The sequence below is a fragment of the Myodes glareolus genome, chromosome 3 (genome assembly GCF_982192425.1).
Source record: "Myodes glareolus chromosome 3, mMyoGla1.1, whole genome shotgun sequence".
NCBI classification, from domain to species: domain Eukaryota; kingdom Metazoa; phylum Chordata; class Mammalia; order Rodentia; family Cricetidae; genus Myodes; species Myodes glareolus.
This window is the reverse complement of record NC_142028.1, coordinates 38158466-38182193: the sequence shown is the minus strand read 5'-3', so window position 1 is coordinate 38182193 and position 23728 is coordinate 38158466. Positions and strand designations below refer to the sequence as shown.

General features: G+C 37.9%; 1 protein-coding gene across 17 annotated transcripts in view; it reads left to right on the top strand.

Annotated features, from left to right (window-relative positions):
- Positions 1–23728, top strand: part of Setd5 (SET domain containing 5) — a 79849-nt gene that overhangs the window by 25286 nt on the left and 30835 nt on the right. For 2 of the 17 annotated variants that reach the window (XM_087904437.1, XM_085686826.2), the window contains exons 2-15: positions 6871–7057; positions 11975–12080; positions 12407–12615; positions 12954–13012; positions 13634–13812; positions 14705–14743; positions 16987–17229; positions 17722–17870; positions 18262–18379; positions 19077–19186; positions 19667–19916; positions 20522–20605; positions 21848–22105; positions 23354–23674. In XM_087904437.1, coding sequence (XP_087760563.1) covers positions 6987–7057; positions 11975–12080; positions 12407–12615; positions 12954–13012; positions 13634–13812; positions 14705–14743; positions 16987–17229; positions 17722–17870; positions 18262–18379; positions 19077–19186; positions 19667–19916; positions 20522–20605; positions 21848–22105; positions 23354–23674 — 2196 coding nt within the window. In that variant the 5' untranslated portion in view covers positions 6871–6986. Of the gene's footprint in view, positions 1–6870; positions 7058–7861; positions 8087–10397; positions 10457–11509; positions 11703–11974; positions 12081–12174; positions 12312–12406; positions 12616–12719; positions 12846–12953; positions 13013–13633; positions 13813–14704; positions 14744–16986; positions 17230–17721; positions 17871–18261; positions 18380–19076; positions 19187–19666; positions 19917–20521; positions 20606–21847; positions 22106–23353; positions 23675–23728 lie in introns of those variants that run through there. The other 15 variants (XM_087904441.1, XM_085686833.2, XM_085686828.2 and 12 more) reach the window with 15 other exon arrangements.

Genomic DNA, 23728 nt, shown 5'->3' with positions numbered 1-23728 from the left:
CCCTTTTTGTAAAATTGTTCTCTTATTAACTGAGTTAAATTTGTTCATTAGCCTACTGAAGATTTTTCAGAGCTGTGCTATATATTTATTTTAATTACGTAATCATGTAAGTATAGGGATGAACATAATGATTTCAGGGTATGTTTTTTAAAGGAAATTTGGTTTGTGGCTTCTAGTTAGCCAGAGTTCACTAACATGAGATCTTTAACAAGATAAGAAACAATGTTATATATGAAAAACCTGATACTGAAACTGAAAAGAAATTGGATGACAATTCTAGGGAAAATTTTTTTAAATTGAGTGTATATTTAAGTTGGAGTCTCAGTTAATAGATTATACTCATTGACTCCAGTAAGATCTGAAGTCATACTATAATGCTGCCCCTTAGAAAAGTGAGTGTTGTGAATAAAATAGTAAAGATTACATTGTTTAACTTTCTTTTATGTTGGCCTAAACAAGAATAGATTTTCTCTACTAGATGACATTATTTTATGTACTGAGTTCCATATAATTACAGAAATAAATATACTACTCCTCTGGCCCTAGATTAAATTGATTTATTTTTACTTTTGTAATTCATAATTGGGTACCAGATTTTATAACAATTTTCACTTTATGAGGTCATTATGTTCCAGGTTTTTCTTAGGAGACTGAGGAAGATAATAATAATAAACATACTGTCGTTAATAAGTTAAAAGAATTCTGTTTATCAAAGTAAAAATGCTCTTGGTGTTTCATTTTAAATTTAATTATGAATAGTAGACACTGTAAATCCAAACGAATTAAAAGAAAGTGGGAGAAGACAAAGGAACATTCTAAGAAAAGGGCTTGGGTTATGTGGGGCGGAATATTCCCTTTATTTTATCAGAGACTGAAATTGAAGAAATTTGACATTTTGGTGGCTCATGGAGAGCCGAACAGAGATTGCTTCTTGGCTGAGTTGTTGTCTGCAAAGGCTGCTAACAATCATTTGTCTGGCAGCAGATCTTGTTCATCAGGATTGCATCATCTCTGGGAGAGTGGCCAAGGTCCACAGCCTCAGTACAAAGACTGTCTGAAGCCTGCTGTCTTTCTGAAGCGGCACTCCTCTTCCTGCCAGTCCTCTTCACAGGAAGGCTAAAGCAGACTTGTTCTGCGGTTCTTTCATTGGATTGGCTATTTATTGGTCTCTTGTCTCCCAGCTGCTTCCGCCTCACCTGTCTGATGTATTTCTTAGGAAATCTCTTAAAACTCTAGAAACTACATATAAATAGTGACTCTCAAAAGATTATTCAGTATTGAAAGACAAGCCGGGTTTGTTTGTGGATCCAGTATTCTGTAGCTCTGTTGGGTTGTTAATTGGGAGAGTGAAACTACGTTTTTACTTTGCCTCTGTCCTCTTCCTTGATGCCGCTGAAGTCTTGGCCTACTTTATACCTTTTACTGTCATCTCCTTACTTTTCACTTTTTAATTTTGAGTATGCTTTTAAAAATATTTTTATAGGGAATAGTTTTCAGTTTTTTTAAAAATTCGAAATCCACAATATAAATGAAAAGTGCATGCCCTCTAATTGGTGACTCGTGAACAGCTCTCTTTCCATGCTTATGACCTATTAATATTTCAGGTATGAAGAGCTCATTCTTGACGATACTATTGACTGTGTAGAGAAAACACTGAAATTTAAGAACTACTGATCACCTCTTTACCCCAAATCTTCCAGGTTACTTGTTTTCCTTTCCTTTTGAGAATGTAGAATATTGATGGAGTTGACCACAGGTAGAACTGATTTCCCCCATGCACCCTGCCCTCAGGAACGGGATGAGAAGAAAGGAGTCACAATTTAGTGTGGGTTTTTTTTTATTTCCTAAGCCCTTGTCTAGAGTAAATCTGGTATTTGATGAAAAGCGGTCTGTCAGGTGTGGTGGCATATGCTTGTAATAGCACTTGGGAGGTTGAGCCAGCAGGGTACCTATTCAAGGCTAATTTGGGCTACAGAGACTTTGAAGAAAAAGGAAGTTACTTAGTTTGGGGATGGTAGGTGACAAACTTCAAGTAAAGAGAGAAAAAAACCTTTGAGAATCCTTTGGGAAACAGGAGAGTTTTGATTTGAAGGGAAGAGAAAGACAGCCTGATATAGTATCTCATCACCTTGGAAATCAAGGCCATTTCCTTCCTGTCTGTAGTTTATTTTGTGTAGCGTACACCATTGCTAAAACCATAGTTAAAAGGTTAGGCTTGGTGCTAAATGGAAAGTAAAGTGATTAACAAGGCAGTACAGCAAACAGAAATAAAGTTGTCATTCATTTGTAGGATTCCATTTTGTACTTAACCCATCAGTTTTTCTTAGTATACTAATTTGTGTCTCAGCTTTTTCTAGGTCTTCAGAGCTATTGTCAGATAATTGGGGGGGGGGAATCAAAGGTTACTGCCCCAAATCCTTTTCATTTGTTGTATTTTAGATTTTAGTAAATGCTAAACTTGGTTACCATGATGAGTTCTCTTAGTAAATGTTGTCCTGATCCCTCTTGATTGTGTCAAACATAGTATTTGGCCATTAGAACTACAGCAGTGGGTAAAAATATATTTTGTAAAAATCCCTGCCCATGGTTTGTGTTTTGGTGGAAAGAATTTGAGTAATGGAGTAAATGATATCTTGAAATTATTTCCTCTAGAGAGTTTTTATACTCTTTCTAGGGCACATCTCCAAACATGAGGTTAAATGAATAGTTGCTCTAAGTTTAATAAACCAGAGTGAGTATCTGATTTCTTACACGAGATAGGTGTTATAGGGGCTATAGAGATGACTCAGCCGTTAAGAGCTGCTTGCTCTCCCAAAGGTCCTGAATTCAATTCCCAGCAACCACGGGGTGGCTCAAAACCATCTGGTGCCCTCTTCTGGCTTGAAGGCATGCGTGCAAGCAGACCACTGTATACCTAGTAAATAAATATTTTTTAAAAAAAACATTGTATATAGATGATCTAGTAAAAGTTCTCAATTAACATTTAGATAGTTGCATTTCACACCATTTTTCAGGGAAGGGACTATTTATAATAAAGAGAATTTTTCTATTAGAATTTTAATTAAGAAACCTCTTCATGTGAGGTCTGAGGAGATGACCCAACAGTTAAGAGCTTTGGCGGCTCTTTCAGAAGCCCTGAGTTCAAATCCCAGCACCCAACAACTGTTCATAACCGTAGCCCTACAGGATCTGATGCCCAGGTGTACATACAGATGTAACAGCCATAAACATAAATGAATAGATTTTAAAACAAAACATTATGGAAACATGATTTAGAACAATATGGTCAAGCTGGCCTATTACAATTGCCTTCATCAGAACAGTAAACAGTAGTATAATTAGACAAGTATATATGGACAAAAGGGAAAAGAATTTATGAAGAGAAATGTTTCTTAAAGATGTGTGTCAGCTGTCCAGATAGTTGGTATAAGATCTCATCACTACCTTTGAGACAAGGTCTCACTATGTAGTCCAGGCTGGCCCCTCTTGATCCTTCTGCCTATTGAATGCTAGAATTACAGGTGTGCCACCACACTCAGCAATTATATTAGGATTTCATTAGATGATATAGAATTATTTATTCTCCTTTTTTCTTTTTGGTTTTTTTTGAGACAGGATTTTTTTGTATAGCCCTGGCTGCCCTGGAACTCACTTTGTAGACCAGGATGGCCTTGAACTCACAGAGATCTGCTTACCTTGGCTTCCTAAGGGCTAGGATTAGAGATGTGCGCCACCATGCCTGGCCAAATTTATTCATTCTTGAAAGGAGGCACTACCTGAAGTAACTTTGCCATTTTTGCCTTGTAGTATAGTCAGAGGGGAAATAATTAGCTATCAACCTAGGTATGTATGTGTGTCTGCAGATGTGTGGTTGGATGGATATATATTTTTATGAATGTATGCTGGTGGTGACTGTAACAAAGGATCAAGTCATTTCTTTTAAAGGCCTTTTCAGATTTGGATTCCTTTGACTAGTCAGGTTATGATCATCAGGTGGACTTCTGGTTATCTGATCAAGCAACTTCTAGACTTTTCTTTTTTTTTTTTTTGTAATTTTATTAAATTATAAAAAGTTTCCATTTACGCCCCTCCTCCCAACGCCCTCCCACTCCCCCCCTCCCTCTCCTCCTCCCTCTTTGTCCCCTAGGGAAGTCAGGGTCTCCTGCCCTGTGGGAAGTCCAAGTTCCTCCCCCCTCACTCCAGGTCCAGGAAGGTGAGCATCCAAACAGACTGGATCCCAAAAATCCAGTATATGCAGAGGAAACCAGTCCCAGTGTCATTGTCAATGGCTTCTCGGAAAGACTGCAGGCCAGCCACATTCAGAAAATCCGGCCACATTCAGAGAATCTGGTTGGATCACATGCTCGTTCAGTCACGGTCCATCTGGCCTTGGTAAACTCTCATTAGATCCGACCCCTTGTATCAGTGGGTGATAGTATCCCTCGCAGTCCTTCGTCATTTTCTTCCTCCTTTTGCTCCTCGTTTGGATCTTGGGGGGCTCAGTTCGGTGCTCCAACGCGGGCCTCCATCTGTATCGTCATCCAACGCCAGATGAGGGATCTCTCTGGGAAGAACTGCTCAGCAGGGCAACAGGGCTAGCTGGTCTTCCCAGGACTCAGGAGACCGACTTTTCTTAATGCAACTTATCTAACAGTGCTAAAATTAGAGGGAGTATCCTTCAGCGTGCCCTTTGACCTTATTTGTAGGTTGTCTCTTTGTTTTGTCATTTGCAGATTTTGTCATTTTGCCAATGGCTTTGGTGTTTGAGAATTCTTTTGACTACTGGGGGGCGCATTAATTTATTTGCAAGTTGGTCCAAAGACAGCAAGTGGAGTAGTCATATCTATCATAAATTATAATAAGTAGATAGGAAAGTTGACTTGGTTTGTATTTCAATTTCAGTCTAACAGTGTCATCCTGAGCTGGAAGAGAAAGGGGTATTTTCCCATGCCCTATTTGAGGGGGCCCAGGTCCTACAGAAAAATATTGTAGTTTATAGCTGTGGTAGCTTTATGAACTAACAGTGCAAAAGTAATAACCGTTAATCAATCTTAATTCTTGGACTGATTCACCATTCAGAATTAGTTCTCTTAGCCACAATAATATGTGTCATTTATAAAAATGAAATTCACATGTCTCAAATCAGTAACTTTTAAAATCTTCATTAATTCCTGAATCAATTCAATTAGTATCTTATACTTTTCATTTTAAAATTATTTGACTTCTTTCTTTTTTGGTTTTTGAAACGGGGTTTCTCTGTAGCCCTGGCTGTTGTAGAACTCACTATGTAGACCAGGCTGGCCTCCCAAGTGCTGGGATTAAGGGCATATGCCACCACTGCCTAATTATTTGACTTCCTCTTGTCTTAGCATAAGACCCTTTTTAGCCTAGGTCTTTGACAGTATTGACTTAAAATGCTTCTTGTTTCATGCTTTAGTGGCTCTTTTTATGTTACTATGATACTGCTCATGTGAATCATGAAGATTCTATTTTTATCTCCAAATTTCTTAAATTGTTTGTTTTTTTCCTACTTACTATTCAATGAGTTTTTCTTCTTAAATAATACCAATTTATGGCTACCAAATCAGTATGTTCATTGCCTTTTTTAATGCAAAAATATCTAGTCTTTGTCATGAAAGTTTTTGTTACTTTTCAGACAAAGAAAAAGTACACTTTTTTTAAAGCAGTTGTTAAATCATAGTAAAATTGGAACAGGAAGTACAGATTTCTGTTTATCTTCTGCTCCCACACATGTTTAGCTTTCCCCTGTGGTTTATGTTTTTATTCATATCTATCGGTGTATATTGCTGCCCAAAGACTTTTTTTGGATAATTTCATCTTGCTCCAAGTCTAGTTAAGACTATTTAAGTCAGAGGGGGTTCCAGAGAGATGGCTCAGCAGTTAAAAGCATTGGTTGTTCTTATAGAGTACCCTGGGCTCAATACCTAGCACCCACATAGCAACTCTCAACTGTCTGAAATTCCAGCCTGAGGGGATCCAGTGCCCTCTTCTGGCCTGTGTTGTCACTGCATGCATGCATGTAGTATACAGACAAAACACCCGTATACATAAACATTTTTTTCCTTTATTTTTCATAAACATTTTTTAAAAATAAGTCAACGCATAGAAGTGGCTATCTGATCAAATATAAACAGCTAATTGATCTCTGCCAGGTTTACTTTAGAAGAAAAATCTTGAGTGTTGATAAAGCTACTTTTATTGATTACCTAGGGAGAAGTTTAAATGGAACTATAAAGGAATAAAACTAGGGTATTTCTGATAACCACCCTGAATCTTAAGGCTTGTTTGGTATATCCTAGACTATTGGAAAACTCTGCTAGACAATTAAAGAGGAAAGAGCACGTGGTTATTGTCAGTGAACCTGGCAGACCATTGTTTTTGCTTTGACAGAACAGAAAATAATTAAAACAGAAATTTGTAGAACATTACTAAATTAGAGTACAAAGTAAACTAGATTTATTCTTCAAAACCTTATTCAAGGGACTAGAGAGGTGATTTGGTGGATAAATAGCACTTGTGCAGCTGAGTTCACATCTCTAGCCAGCATCCATGTAAAAGACAGGAGGACATGGTTTCATAAACCTCTAACCAGTGTTGGTGGGAACAGAGACAGCCAAGCTTGTTGGCCCCCCAAGATACTGCATAGGATTTGAGAGCCATAGAAGATATCCAGAACCCTGTGGTTTCCATGTGCATGCACAAGTGCACTCAAGCCTACACACTTGATGTGCATACACTGTGCACAAGCACACCAAAAATCTCATTCAAACAGTGGGAAAATATCCTACAGCGTTTAAAATAAATTTAAAAAACTCTCTGGTCAGTGGTTATTTTTCTTTTCTGTGGCAGGATTCCTCATGTCCGTAACATGTTGGCTCAGGCTCTGCAGCTCACCCCCACTCTCTGAGTGGTCAGTCTCCATTAATTGGACCCCGTGATTTCCACTCACTGCTGTCTTGGACGTCATGAGCATTGCAATCCCTCTGGGAGTCACCACACCAGATACATCCTACTCAGATATGGCTGCTGGATCAGAGTAAGTGCTACTTCCTAGATAATAGGATTGTTTCAAGTTTGTGTGAGGACGGATTTCTTCTGGGCAGTTCATAAGTTATATGTAATATTTTCTTAATTAAAACCTATCCCACTTCAGAAAACAATAGGCTTGCCCTTCCCCTGCCCCCAAGCTGGAGGGACAAAGGAATTAGAAGGGGGAGGAAAGGAACTTTAAAGGAGGGATTTCTGGGTGCATAATAAATATAATCAAAGTTGCAAAGCAATGGTTACATTTTTTTTCTTTGTTTTATGGGTGGGGAAGATTGAAATGAAGTAGGTGTACCACCTCCTTCTAAAGAGTTAACCATTCTGATTAGAGAGATAGGAGGTTTTCTTTCCAACTGATTTTCTTTGAAGGCCTCTTCCTATGTACTTGACATTATTCTAGAGTAAAGGGGCTGAAAGTGGGGTAAACTGCTTAACCAGCTCACTCTGGGGTAGAAGACATGGAGAGCTGTACCATCTGTTTTTACAATATTCGTTGCCTAGAAAGAGGACCTTCAAAGTCAGTGGTACCAAACTTGTTTTTCAGCTAAGAGCAGCATTAGGAATTCAGAATTTGTCGAAAAGCCCAATCCCTAAAATAGACTCAGTTCTTGAAGAATTTAAATGCCAAATGACAATGAAGGTAGGCCTTCATTATACAATTTTATATATTACTCAGTTTAAAATTTTTTAGCCTTTTGTATCCCTTCTCTTTTAAGTTGTCCAAGATTGCCCCCGCTCACAGATTCCCCCCTCTTGTCCTTTTACCTCCCTTGTACCCAATCTTCCTTGCTTACAGAAAGGAAGTGGAAGCCCCCTACCTTTCAAGACGAAGTGGCACTACACCAGGATGTGAAAGTCCAGCGAAAGAGACCCAAGGGGCCTAGGGGGCAGCACACCCCCAGAAGCCAAGTCTATTCCAGGCAGTACCAGGGATTAGGGTCTGGGCTGGAAAAATCCTGGTGTTTTGAATATGTTCAGGTCCAGTTCAGACTCTTGATCCCACAGCCACTTCTTGAGTGAGGTGGGTGTTGCTCTAATTCCCGTTTCTCTTGCCATTTTCAGTCCCTGGGAATTCTTTCCCCCTTCAGCAAAGCAAAGCAACTGTTCCAGAATTCTGGGTTGAATGGCGTCCCTTGTTCATAGTGTTTTCCTTAAAACTGAGGATATTATTAAAGAGCATGTATATTTCTTCATAAAGCTGCCTACTGTTGACTGTTTATTGGCTTCCTTAAAGAGGAAGACATGAAACTACCCTAGAAAGTAATATATAGTATTCTGGGGTAGTCTGAAATTGAAAGACAATTTTTAAGCTTCTTCGCTTATAACAGTGGGGGGCGGGGCATAGGAAAGACTGGTTGTCTTCATTGTAGAGGTTTTGTTTTGTTGTTAATTTTTTGGTTTGGTTTGGTTTTGTGGGATGGTTAGGTTTTTTGTTTTTTGCATGCCAACAAGATTTAGTTAAATGCCATTAGCTGAGACTTCCAATTATATAACTCTTTTCTAAAACAAAGTACTTAAATGTCTGTGTTATAGGATAGCCAACTCAGTTGTATAGTGGTTGTGGGCCTTTATAAAGTCAAATAATAACCCACTACAATATTAGCAAATGATGTATAAGTAGATCTCATTAATATTTGAGAAATAAAGATCTTAAACAAGTAAGTTTGAAATTGGTAGGTGAGGAAAAGACTCAGCAGTTATTCTTAGAACTAATATTTCTCTCAAAATATAACAGTAGTTACATGCATGTACTGGGGAATCCAGGAATAATGCAAGAATGAACACAGTCTGGCCTGTACTATGAGTGTAGTGCCATGTCCTAGGACTTCCTGTGTCTCCAAAGTTCTGGTACTATCTATAGTCACAACCAATTTTACATTTCTTGTTGAGAAGTTTTATAAAGAGCACTAATGTCAGATGTTTAGCTTATGTGCTAGTCTATTAATTATTAATGATATTTGTACTTCATCATGCCTAACCATTGTTCTAAGCACTGTTAAGATTAAACCTGGTATTAAAGGCAACATATCTAATCAAGGAAGAAACCTATACCTTGCCTCATGAAATTATTAACTCTGATTCTAGCAGTTTACATTTTACAACACACGCACACTTATAGGAAAATGTCTTAACTATAACAACAAAAAAGATCTTTCCATCTCTTATATTACAAAATTTCTGTTATTTTCTAAGAAGTTGCATTATAGTAGCAAGCTGCATATTGTTCACTGAACATAATTGATGGACTGTATCTGTTGTGAGCCCAATTTCTCTGTGTATGCCCAACAGTTACAACATTTTAGTCACAGAAGAGAAAAAGAAATAATTATTTGCATAAAATAGTTGTCTAATAAAAGACATGCAATCCTAATACTCCTTTGTGTGTGTGTGTGTGTGTGTGTATGTGTGTGTATGTGTGTGTATGTGTGTGTATGTGTGTGTATGTGTGTAGTGTTTTTTGCGGTCCTGAGGCTTGAACCCAGGTCCTCAAACAGGCTAGATAAACACTCTACTACCACTGAGCTGCATTCCCAAGTCTTGATAATGTAAATTTTTAATCTGTATTTTAAAATATACATAAAAGTCACTGTATATCAATGTGTAATTATTTAATCCCTAACTGGTATAGACTTTATAAAGTTTTTTCATTGAATATATGTTTAAATGTTAGTTTAGACGTGCATGGCAATATTTTAAATGCTGTGCTTGACTACATACTACTGAGCAGTAGGATGGCCTGTTAACCTCCACAATATACGTTTTATTTTTATTCCCTAGACTTGCACATGAAGTGCATATGTACATATTTACCCAGTTTGGAGATGGGTAAGATATAACCAACATAGCTCCATCTCCATGGCCATCTTTTATTTCATGCAACTTTTATTTTTTTCTGTCCCACAAAGAATTCATTTCTAATAAATTCTTATTTCACCCCATGTGTTTAATGGTGTAAACTCTCCTACCTAAAAATATGTACAAACCTTTGGATTACTTATCTAGCAACATGCATAGTCAATAACAATATATTAATCCATTACTTTCTTTTAACTGTCCATCATAGAAACTAAATTCTACCTTCATTTTATTAATGCTTGTCTGCCTTTGGTTTCATTTAGGAAACTCTACCTGTTTCCTAATACTCAGCCAGTTGTCTCAGTGACCCATGTTCAGATCATCCTTTTCACAAGAATACTGACCTGCATTCTTGATATATTTTCCTCCCAGCCACCCCCACTCCCAGTTCCCATTTTGAAGACCCTGTCAGTTACTAAAGTGCATGCACCTCACTAACAGAGAATACTTTCCTATGTCTTAAATTCCTCACCTAGAAATGACCTTTGCTGTTAATAATAAGACCCCTTCTCACAGTTGTGGAGCATAAAACTAGGTGAGTTTGATACATATCTCAGAATCTTACTTTATCCCTCACTTAGCAGTTAATGTGCTACATTGAATTGCACGCTTTACTCCTGCTCAGTGTTGTGTATTTTGTATATCTTAAAGCAGGCAAGTGGTTATTTGAAGCAAACTGAATTATTTGGTTCCCTAAAACTCTTAGATCTCTGGAGTTGCATTAACACTGAGCCTTGGAGTTGCTAATGGGTAAATCTTTGTTCTAGTTGAAATACATTAAATATAATCCATTTTCACTTCTGCTAAGGTATACAATTACATTCCTTAATTTTTCTTCAAAACTCCATAAAACCTAACCAAGTAAAGTTGAAGTAAACAAACAAAAACCTATTTTACCCTTCACTAAAATCTATTTTTTTCTTTGCTGTGGATGCCTTTTTATTATCAAGTATAGCTTATGTCAAATTTATTTACTGGAAGTGTATTTGGTTCTTTAATTTAAAAAAAAATGCCTGGACAGTTTATTTTCTACTCGTCTAGGATGTATCAGAAAGCAAAACTAACCCAAGCTTCTCAATGAGCCTGGTTAGTAAAGGCTTCAAATACAGTTTACAGATAGAATGCTGTCCTTGCTTTCAAGGAAGGCATAATGGGAAAGAAAGAGGTTTTGGAGTCAGATATCTTTATTTCAAATCCTGACTCTGTCAGCATATGAATTTGGGGGAAAAAAATGTAATCTCACCACCTCAGCTTCACTTCCCTCTGTAAAAAGGAAGTGCTGCTTCCCATATTTAATAATCACAGATATTAAATGAAGTAATAAATGGTAGACCCAAATAACAGGTGATTCATAATGGTAGCTACCGTTACTATTTAGCATGAAACAAATCTAACTTCCAAGTTCAGTTTTGACTATTTTGAAGTTCTATGTTACTATCATGCAGCTGTTAAACAATTGTGTCCTTGAATATGCTTGCATGTCCTTGGTGGATGAGAAATTCTAGTATGTGAAAGGTATTTGGGGGTTCATCAAGATCGAGGTGTGATAAATATAAGATGCCATTGTTTTTGCCTGTACTTTCTTCAGGGTATCCTGTCTTGGTAGTGAATGGAAGAGGGCCTGGTCCCTGGGGCAGTGCAGAAGGCACTTTCATCATCTCACTCACTGCAAATGTCATGTGAGGTTTCATGGAAGTATTAAGAGATCCAATTAAGAAGAATAGTTCTGAGTCTAAACCAGCCCAGAGTGGCTTCTCTAGGGGAAACTCCCCGCTCTGCTGGTACGTTTGTGTTTGTCATTAGGGACACCTTGTATCCCAGGTGCCTGCCTTGAGACATCTGCCTGTACTGGCTTCATGTTACACACAAATCCACATTCAATAACACTATTATTTATAGGCTGAGTTATGTTAAATAGACTTTCACTAAGTTCTTTCTTATTCTAGTGGCTGGTGGTTGTGGAAAGAGAAGGGGTTAGGATGGGAGATAAACTGTTAATTTAAGGGAAGAGTAGGTGTTATGCTATCATGCGTTGCTTTTCGCCTTTGTGCAGCCCTGAATCTGTGGAGGCTAGTCCAGCAGTTAATGAGAAGAGCGTGTATTCCACTCATAATTATGGGACCACTCAGAGGCATGGGTGTCGAGGACTGCCTTATGCTGTGAGTATGCACTTGTTTCTCTCCAGAGCAGTGATCTTCCTGGAGTGTAATCCATTCTTATACATTGTGACTTTCTTGAAATGTTTATATGCAGCATGACGAAGTTGCCCCTTTTGCACTTCCCTGCCTCCAGCGGACGTCTAGCCCTGCATCATTGTTCTTGTTTTTATGTCCCAGTTGACCTTGGCATTTTGTTTTATCACTTTCCTGGTTGAAGCCAAAAAACAAAGGGTACTACTTTCTTCTTTCTTTCCATATGTACCATACTTTAGGGGAGAGAGGGGCCAGTGTTTGGACACTGTTGATTTAAAAAATCTTATTTTCAGGATCATAATTACGGAGCCCCTCCTCCTCCGACACCTCCTGCTTCTCCCCCTGTCCAGACGATCATCCCTCGTTCTGACCTGAATGGCCTGCCGTCGCCCGTAGAGGAACGCTGTGGAGACAGCCCGAACTCTGAAGGAGAGACTGTTCCTACCTGGTGTCCTTGTGGTCTTTCTCAGGATGGCTTCCTTCTCAACTGTGACAAGTGCAGGTAAGATCCTGTTCCATTTGAATTCAAACCTGGGTTGCTGGGATTAGGGTTTCTTATCAGTAGGGAAAAGCTCAAAGTATTCTTTCTTGTGTTTGTTAATGTAGATGATTCCTTAGTGCTCCTTGGCTCGAATTCTCTGCACTAGGTGAGAATTGCTGACAACAAGGAATGAGAGATTGATGTTAAAGCTATTGAATTTGATATGAAATTTAATGTCCTGGAAACATTTGGTAGGTGGGAGGGAGGGGGTAGTTTATGCAGAGACACTTATCCCATGTATGATGTGATGTGCTGCATGTTGCTGGAAGGACTACTTTAAGTTTATTTTCCCTCTTTAGGGGAATGAGCAGGGGGAAGGTTATTAGACTTCATCGGCGGAAGCAGGACAACATATCAGGTGAGCAGAAGGTGGGTTAAACCCACATTTTGACTAAATAGTTTGGGATTTAAATGTTCTCTTATAGTTTATAGCTATCTTCACATAAAGAAGTCCCCATAAAGCCACTGTATAGCTCTATCTAGAAATAATAGACCTGTAACAGTCTAATTATTCTTTGTGGGCATCAAAAATAAATAAATAAATTCCTTTCTTTTCTTCTTTTTTTTTTTTTTTTTTCTTTTTTTTTGAGACAGGGTTTCTCTGTAGCTTTGGAGCCTGTCCTGGAACTAGCTCATGTAGACTAGGCTGGCCTCAAACTCACAGAGATCTGCCTGCCTCTGCCTCCCAAGTGCTGGGATTAAAGCGTGTGCCACCACTGCCTGGCTTAAAGTTATTCATTTATAGTTTAAAAAAAAATAACAGAGTCTAGAGACTACTTTGAAGGAGGGAAATAGATGGAATACAGAGTAAATCTTATAATTAATGCCAGCAATAAAAAAAAAACTTATTTTCAGAAGAAAGATGGGGTGTATGTTGATGTATAGATGTAGAGTTACAGTAGAAGTAATGACTCACTAGATGTGCACATGGAAGGGAGGGAGTTAATGTTAGTACCTGAACTGTGAAATCTTTTTTCAGGTGGGGATAGCAGTGCAACAGAAAGCTGGGATGAGGAGCTTTCTCCTTCCACTGTGTTGTACACAGCAACACAGCACACACCTACAAGCATCACCTTAACTGTTAGAAGAACCAAACCCAAGAAGCGAAAAAAGAGTCCAGAAAAGGGTCGTGCAGCACCAAAGACGAAGAAGATTAAGGTATGCAGTATAAAAATACCTTGAATAGAAGTATGTCTGAAATAGCTCAAATGTTTGAGCAAGAGTATGGGGGTTTTGGAGGGGGTTGGGAAATTGGATGCCAGTGTTTGGTCACTACTCCCCCTCAAAAAACAGCTGATCTATGTTATGTAGAAACAGACCGAGCTCTCTTCTCATCATAGGCTCAGTTTCTTCTACTCCAACTACCATCACAGGTATGGAATTCCAGCCCTACCTGGTACAATCCCATGAGTTGTAACTTCAAGTCTAAGCTTCCACTGTCCTTACAGCATCTCCCTACTTCTCTGCCCCAGAGCAATCTGAACTTCTTTTCTTGGTTATATGACTGGCCTCATGTCATTAGGTTTATTGTTTGTCCTTGTAGCTAGACAAGACAACCCCAAAAATCAGAAAATATCTCTTGAATGGTCTAAGTTTCCTTAGTGTCTTGGTCACTTTCTTATACTCTTAAATAAAAGGTCTCCAGAAGAAATCTTTAGTGTTTTCTATTCTTTCTTTTCCATCACAGCAACTTGGTTGCTCCCAGGTCACTTGCCCACCCTTTGTAAAGGGGATTGGTCTTTGTTTCCTTCTTAATTTCAAAGCTAGTAATCTACAACTTTCTGCTTGGTGTCAGGGGTCTGTTTAGTATTTAAGTGGTGCATGCTCTTATCTATTAGTTGTCTAGTTCCGAAGTATTGGAATTCATATCTGTGTTCATTAGCCTTCGAATTGTTCTTTTTCTTGATCATAGTTTGCGGTATAGCATTATATTGGTTACACAGAGTAGACGAGACAGCTTAGAGTACTGGTTAGTGCCTTAGTTTTAGTCTCATTGTCATTCTTGGTACCAAGTTTTGTTTTGTTCTACTTGTTTTCCTCTTTGGGATAGGCATTTCAAGAGGGATCCCGGAAGTCCTTGCGGATGAAGGTAAGGGGTAACCTTCCCTGATGATGTGTTTTATATTTGATCTTGCATTTTGGTAGGTTTCTTTTCTGACATTGATCTGAGAATCTTGTAGTCTGCTTTTCATAAATTTGTAATTATTGCCAGTCAGTTTTCATAGAGCTTTTCTCCAAAGTGGATTTTCTTGGCTATTTTATGAAATATTTTTACATTTTTGTTTCATTAGCTGGCTTTGTTGGTGGTGGGGTAAGTTACTTTTTAAAAAAAAAACAAAACAAAATAAGGCTAGTATGTACTATTTCTGTCATTGGATTCAACTTCAGGAGTGATGTTTTTCTGCTGATGACCCAGGCTCTCTTTTAAATGCTCCCAGTCAATATGTAGGCTCTGATCACCATTTGGAAGGATAATGCCTTAGCAGGAAATTGTTGTTGTTAATATGAGCTAGTCTTGTTGAAATATCACTCAGCATATCTGTTTGGTGGAGATTTATATGATACTAGTTATCAAATAGTTGGGCTTATGTGACTTTGTGTGTGTGAGTGAGAGATTGAGAGAGAGAGGGGAGGTGTTGGAAAATGTAGAAGTAATGTCCTTTTTAGGTACTGGCTGGTTTTGTTGTTTGTTGTTGTACTGGTGGTTTTATCAAAGTTAACAGAAAGGAGGAAAATTGGTTGTACTTTCTTGTATCTTTTTCCCTGTCCACATACAAGCTCTCATACCTCCCAAAAATTTAGGATTCAAGATCTTTAGTTTAAATTTTAAGTTGTAGTTTGGCTCTTTTAAGTATTCATATTCCTATGTCTTAAATTAGCCACTATATAAACAGTGACTAAGTTAGGATAAACTTAATGGGATTACTTTATATTTATTTGGAGCACCAGTTGATGTTATTAGTGATATCAAGTGACATTTTACCTGACATTTGGAGGTCTAGCCTCTTGTTTGAATAGGAGGCAACTTTCACAACCACGGAGTTTCAGAGGCCTGAGCTGTATTTTGTAAAATATTTATAATTATTTTTTTTTAATGAGATAGATCTCTGCGAGTAGCCAAATTTATTTTAACTGGTCATTTCGTTTTGTTTCATTTACTAAGAAGGATCCTACATAGAATTTGGGGGCTAACTGTAGACCTCAACTGTAAATCCTTTTTTCTATTATCAACTAATTACTAGAACTAACTTCAGAGTTTCAAAACCTTAGAAAGCCATCTGTTGCTCTCAGAAAAGCTCAAAATAAACTGTTACTTTCTTTAGTTTCAGCTCACTCTCATGGGTATATGTTAAAATCTAAATAGAAAAAAAAGGGTTTTACTTTAATTATTTTAAGTTGGGCTATTAAGTTTTGTTCTCACAATTAATGAGAACTTTACTAAATATCCAGCTATTAGCTAGGAGAATGGATAGAAGAAAACAGCATTTGAACTCAAAGTCAAGAACTTTCATACTAGATACCACTCTTAGCCAGTAGTTTGGAGACAGCAAGGTGACTAAACAGGTAAAGGCACTTTCTGCCCAGTGTGACAGCCTGACTTTGATCCCAGAGATCAAAGTGGCAGGAGAGTTTTAATTCCTGCAAGCTGTCCTCTTACCTCCACTGGAGTACTGTGGCACATGCACATTAGTAAAATAAATCTTAAAAATAAAACAATAAAGTTAACCGATGTTTCTTCAACACATTTGGAGAAATAATTGGTAGATTACATAGAATGACAATACATTATTCAAAGTACATTTAGTAATGTTCCCAAATTGTAATTTTTCTTGTGGGTGGGTAAGATTATGAACTAGTATTGCTAATGAAATTAATAGGTGGTATAAAAACAACCATTCTTTTAACACAAAGACAAACCATTTATAATGCTATTCTAACACAAGTAAATATTAATCCATTTTGAAATTTTATGCACTAAAACAACCTAAGATCCTTTTTGCTTTTTTGAATTTTTTAGGAATTTGACATAAATCTTGATTTTAAAAAAATTGATTTTCATGACTTAAATTGATCATGAAGCCAGTAAGTAGTAGGTGAAAATACTGACTACATTAAATTCTCACTTTATAAATGGGCAGATAAGTTTTCTCACTTGAAGTTGTTCAAGACCTCACAGTTCATTAGTAACAGAAGCCAAATCTCCTAATTCTTAGTCCATTGCTCTTAAAACCACACCAGTTGCCAATTGAAAACAAGTATCTTGCTTATCCTGCCCCCCTCCATATTTCTGAATGATCTCTTACTAATTCACTTGATTTTTGTTCTCTACAGAATTCTCCCTCTGAAGCACAGAATTTAGATGAAAATACCACTGAGGGCTGGGAAAATCGGATAAGACTATGGACTGATCAGTATGAAGAAGCTTTCACTAATCAGTACAGTGCAGATGTACAGAATGCCCTTGAGCAACATCTACATTCTAATAAGGAATTTGTTGGCAAACCTGCTATTTTAGACACTATTAATAAGACTGAACTGGCCTGTAATAATACAGTAATTGGTTCACAAATGCAGGTAAGAACTAAAGCATTAAAGACACTTAAAGATCGAGATTTTTTTAATACCCAAAGAACAAGAATGAGTTAGAATTTTAGCTCCTTACAGAATAATAAATGAACTACTTACCTGCTGATCATCTTTGTCCAAAATCAGATTACAGTAACTAAACTGTCTAGGTACATATTTTAGAAATATTTTTATTTAATAAATGGCGGCGGAAATTTCTTATGCAGCCTAGATTGGAATTAGAAAAGATTTATTAGAAGCTAATCTAAGTAGATACATCTCTCTTGCCATTGTAAGTTTGCATTTTCTGAATCACGAGTTGGAACATGTTTGTTTCCTGGAGAAATTGATCTATGTCAAAATGAAAATTTTCTGATATCCAAGCTATAACACAGATAAAACCTGAAAGTGTTGATGCCTTTTCAATAGTTGGAAAACATTGTAAATGCTGACCACATTGCTGTTACTCTTCTTAAATGTTAATGTTCTGTTTTTATTCAGTTACAGCTGGGGAGAGTCACTCGTGTTCAGAAGCATCGGAAAATCCTGAGAGCTGCAAGAGATTTGGCTTTGGACACTCTTATAATAGAATATCGTGGGAAAGTCATGTTACGACAACAGTTTGAGGTCAATGGGCATTTCTTCAAAAAGTAAGAACATTATGCATTGAGCACTGAGGGCTTGCATGGTTCTGGCTGACCAGTCAGTTATTCTATGAAAATCATCTTACTTGATGGGCTGCTTCTAAGGAAAAGCTAATGATTCAAATAAGCCCATGCCTGTCTGTCGTTGGTACTTTTGAAAGGGCAAATAAATCTGCAAAATGTTTAGTGTGTGAAGTGGTGATGACTCCTTTCCAAGCCCAGCATTCTTTGCTTTGTGTATATTCTTAAATGAAAAGCAGACAAGTTTGTGGTGTATTCTAGCTTAGGCATTGCAAATGACTATTCCTTCTTATGTCAGCATATGATTCACGTTTGTAGTCGTGGGGTGGCCTTTTATTTGTGTTGAGAATTACAGGAATTTTAATTGTATCCCTAGACCATATCCCTTTGTGCTCTTCTACTCAAAATTCAATGGTGTAGAGATGTGTGTGGATGCTCGTACTTTCGGTAATGATGCTCGGTTCATCAGGAGATCATGTACACCAAATGCAGAGGTAAGCAATCTTTAGCAACATCCCTTTCAGTGGAACCACAAAGGACACGTTTACTGAAGAAACAGTCTGAAAACTTCACCCAGATAAAGGTCTGTAGCTATTAGTTGTATGATCTTTAAATGCAGTGGTGAATAAACAGAAGTGTAGTGCCATATGGAAATGGGAGAGGGACATTGCTTTAGAGAGGATAGAAATAAAAGGCGCGTTTGTATTTGCTAAGATTTAAAACAAAATGGATAAGAAGTTTATAAATAGTACTGGGAAAAAATAAAGTCCTGTGGTGGTGGTCGTCATTAGTCCCAGCTAAGCCATTTGTCTTCACTTTTCTAGGTTATGGAAAACAGTGTTGAGAATTTCTAGACATTTCTAAAATTCATTATTTGATGCATTCACACTAAGTGCAGTAAGATTAATAGCTTTGTTTGCAGGCTAAGAAATTGTAATTCTCCAGCAGAATGCAAATGATCTTTAAAATAGAAAACAATTTTACCCTGATTTCTAACATTGTTGGCTTTTTCTCTTTTGAAGAAGTCTAGTAGATTGTTTGTTACTATATAATAATTTCAAATGAAATGATAGCATTAAATAAAATAACAAGAGTACTCAAAATGGGCAGAAATTATTTGGCTCACAAACTTTTCCCATTTATGGAAAAGTTGGTCTTAAAGGCAAACCTAATGATACCTTGTTCACACAGGTGAGACACATGATTGCAGATGGGATGATTCACCTGTGTATCTATGCTGTCTCTGCTATCACCAAGGATGCTGAAGTCACTATTGCTTTTGATTATGAATATAGTAACTGGTAAGACATCAGAAACTTTTACCAGCCTAAATTAATGACATTGTTAGATTTTTAACTCAAGAAGTCTGTTTTTAATTCTTCACCACCACCACCCTTTTGCTCTGCCTATTCTTTTCATGAGTAATGTATTTTCTGCCTAGAAGTTATGTAATCCCAGCACATGAGAGGCAGAAGTGAATCTTTATGAGTTCCAGGTCACCCTGGTCTACATAGGGAGTTCCATGCCAGCCAGACCTGTCTCAAAAATAAAGCTGTAGGCTGATTTGGTGGAGGTTTGCTTTCGTTCCACTTCTGTACATAAACTACAAGAGATACACAAAGAAACAGAATATTTACTGAAAGTATCATACCTATTCTATGTTATTCAAAGATAACAGAGGAAATTTCTACACTAATGTTTTAATAAAGTGAATGAATAATATGCCATAATGTTTTCTTTTCATGAATATTGAGACACTTTTGGTTGTTTCTTTGGCACAGTAATTACAAAGTGGACTGTGCGTGTCACAAGGGAAACCGGAATTGCCCTATACAAAAAAGAAATCCCAATGCTGCAGAATTGCCACTCCCACCTCCTCCTAGCTTTCCCATTATTGGAGCAGAGACCAGACGTAGAAAAGCGCGGCGGAAAGAGCTGGAAATGGAGCAACAAAATGAGACTCCAGAAGAGAATCATAACCCACAACCACAAGAAGTTCCAGAAAAAGTAGCTGTTTCCAGTGAGCATGAGGTAATCTCCCTGGCCAAGTCAGGATGTCTGAACTCAGGTTGCCATGTATTGTTTTAGAGTCATTGTACTAAAACATTTAATGTTACTCACATCAGCATGAATATACTTACTTGAGTTTTCTTTTCCCTTTATAATATTAAGAACTATGAGACCACTCCGAGGCATGGTAGTACATGCCCTTAATACCAGCCCTCAGGAGGCAGAAGATCCAGCAGTCAAGGCTTTTACTCAAAAAAACCCTGTCTTGAGAAACAAAACATGAGATGTGTCCCAGAACGAAATAAAAGACACTAATAGTAGAACTATCCTTTCAAGTCCTGGTACGGTGATAACACACACAAAGTCCCAGCATCTGTAAGGCTGAAGCCGGGTGATCATGAATTTGAGGCCAGCTTAGGCTGTGTAATAAGGCCTGTCTCAATAAATGTACAAACAAAAATAAAGCATCCTTGGACTCATAGCCCATCTACTTATCATGCATAAGGACCTAGGTTCAATTCCTAGCTTAGAGCATAGAAAGGCTTGAAGAAGTAATGATGCCAGAATAAAGCAGGTTGATGTTGCTTGGAGCTTGAGTATGATCTAATAGTGTTTCTGTGTTAAAGGAAGCTGACAATCCAGAAGAAAAACCTGAAGAAGAAAAAGATGAGCCTACAGACGACCAGGAGAATCCAGCTCATAGCAGGAGGGTAAGTCTCTGCATTTCTCCTAACTCTAGGAGTTTACCATAAAGTAGATATCATTGTGGTTTTTATTTTTCTATTTGTAGGCACACCCTCAGTAGTTTATGGTAATTATCTGATAGTGGTTTTAAGATATTTTCTTCTAACAGTTGGATTTCCCTAAAACTTGGCTGCAAAGACCAGAGTTTGTTGGATTAGTTTTCTTGCTTTGAGTTTTATATTTAAAAATAAAAATCAAGTAGAGCTAGTGATAGTAAAGTTGCACAATATGCACAGGGTCTTTAGTTCAATCCCAAATTATTGGGAGGATGGGGGGGAAAAAAATCACATCAGCTGAAGAGACGGCTCAGGGGGCAGACCGCCCGACCGTTCCACCTGAGGACCCGAACTCGATTCCCGGCCGGGCACCACATGTAGTTCCGTGACCGTCTGTCAGCACCGGCGACCTGCAGAACGACTCACACACAACCTTCCACCGTCCACCATAGATCCACTTAGAGTAGTAGGCCAAAAAAAAAAAAAAAAAAACACCTCTGTTAGCCTTCTATCTCCATGACAGACATGTTTAAGAAAAACAACGTAAAGGTAAAGGAGGCCTGGTCTACTTGGGCTTAAGTCTCACAAGTTTCAGTTCAGGTCTACTGGATTAATTGCTTTGGTAACAAGCAGAAATAGGACAGCAGGAGTCCATTGCAATAAAAAATTACTTACCTCATTACTACCAGAGCAGAGAGAAGGAAAGTGTAAAGGGGCCAAAGACAGAATATACCCTTCCAAAGCACACCTCTAGTGGCTTGCTTCATCCAAGTAGGTTCCAGTCCTTGGGTTTCCACAACCTCACAATAGTAATTACCACTTGTTCCAAGCCTTTGGGGAGCATTTCATATCTTAGCTATAATAATTTTTCTGTAAAATGGTTTAAAGAAGTTTGTTAATTGTGTTTGTTTGTGGTTAGAAAAAGCTTAATGACAATTTGCTTTCTTTTTGAGCTCAGAAAATAGGATAGATATTGGTTGTGGTTGACTTATGTACTAAAACCTATCAAGGTATCTCAGCTGGTTTTAAAATTTTTAAATTTTGAATTTGCTTTATTTTATAATTGTTTCCTATATTTAAAACAATTTTAAAATTTTGTCTTATAGTTCAATAGTACATATGCTTTCTTGAATAAGTTGTTATAAACTCCACTAATAGTTACTTATAAAACACCTGTACCTGCTTTTGGTTGAACCTTGCTTCTTTTTTCAGACTCGGGAAGATAGGAAGGTTGAAGCCATCATGCATGCTTTTGAAAATTTAGAAAAAAGAAAGAAACGACGGGATCAGCCTGTAGAACAGAGCAGCTCAGACGTAGAGATTACTACCAGCAGTTCAGAGACAGCCGTTGGAGAAGAGACAAAAACTACAGCTCCTGAGGCTGAAGTTAGCAACCCTGTTTCAAATATTGCCATCCCAAGCACCCCACAGAGCACTGGTGTGAATACAAGGAGGTCTTCCCACACTGGGGTAAGAGAAAACTATGTTAGTAGAAATGTCTACTAACATTAGTTGTCTTTTTTTTAGAATGGTAAAAATTAGTATTTTCAACTTGGCTCTGTATTAGAAAAAGTAAAGCCATTTTGATCAGAGCAGCTGATTTGTGGGGTGCAAGTGAAGTCAAAATTTGATTAACAAAAGGCTGCAGCTCTTAATTGTCTCCCAGATAAGCAGGGTGGTGAGTTCAAGGATCATTTGGTTTGGGGACTGGGTTTGGTGTAGCTTAGTATGAGAATGTGTGCTGAACATGCAGAAGACCTCACCTAGCTTTATCTCCATCCCCAAGGGAAGAAAGCAGATTGTTGGTTTCTCTCTTGGAAAGTCTAAATGGCCCAGTTAACGTGCCTGGCCTTTCAGGGTCTTCTCATGATAAGCCTGTCTGTTTCTTCCCTGACCTAGCAACAGTAAGGCTTAACATAAAACTTGGGTGTAGAAAAAGAAATAGTAATTTACTTTCCTGCTAAGAGCCTGTATATTAGGTAGCTACTTTTAACTGACTTCTGATCTATTTTTATGTTCTATTTGTTTATTAGAATTAGAATTAACTAAGCCAGATGTTCATCTGCAGTCTATTTAGGTGATATTAATCGATAAAATTTTGCATGTAAAGATTACATTTTAAAAATATTTTTGCTTTGTGACAGGGTCTCACTGTATAGCCCTGGCTGGCATGAAACTTGCTTTGTAGATTGTGCTCACTTTGAACTCAGAGTTCTGCCTGCCTATGCCTCCTTAATGCTGAGATTAAAGATATGTGACACCCATTCCCAATTCAGATTTTTTTATTTTTATGTGTGAATGGTTACATGTGTGTATGCATGTACACATGTGTGTGCCTGGTGCCCACAGTCAGAAGGTGGCATTCTAAAACTGGAGTTAGAGGAGGTTGTGAGCTACTATGTGGGTGCTAGGAACTGAAACAGGTCTTTGCTGCAAGAGCACCAAGTACTGATAATTGCTAATTCATCTTTCCAGCCCCAAGGATTACATTTAAAATGACAATAAATTCTTTTTCAACATTATCATTTAGAATGCTTTAAATAGACTAAATAAGAAACAGGTATGAAATTTCTGGTACTGGTTAAGAGGTGGCTTGTCTAATCTCAGCACTTGGAAATCTAAGGCAAGAGAATTGTAAGCTAGAGGCCAACCTGCAAGATTCTTTCTGCAAAAGAGAAGAGAAATTTCTAGTAAAATTTGTCTCTGATGTTGTTACAGGATGTAGCTGCAGAAAAACCAATCCCCAAACCACCTCCAGCTAAGCCTTCTAGACCCCGACCGAAGAGTCGAATTTCTCGGTACCGGACCAGTTCAGCCCAAAGACTAAAACGCCAGAAGCAGGCCAGTGCACAGCAGGCAGAGCTTTCACAAGCTGCCTTGGATGAAGGAGGAAGTAACAGCTCAGTAACTCCTCCTGAAGCTGGAAACATAGACAGTTCAGGAGAGAACAGACAGTTAATGGGGTCTGAACCAACTGTGGTATCAGCTACTGGATCTCATGTCATCCGTGCTGCGTCTAAATACCCTAAAACCAAAAAGGTAAGTGACAGTATAAGTCAGGTCAGACAAGGAGTGTCTTAGTAAAATAAGAGT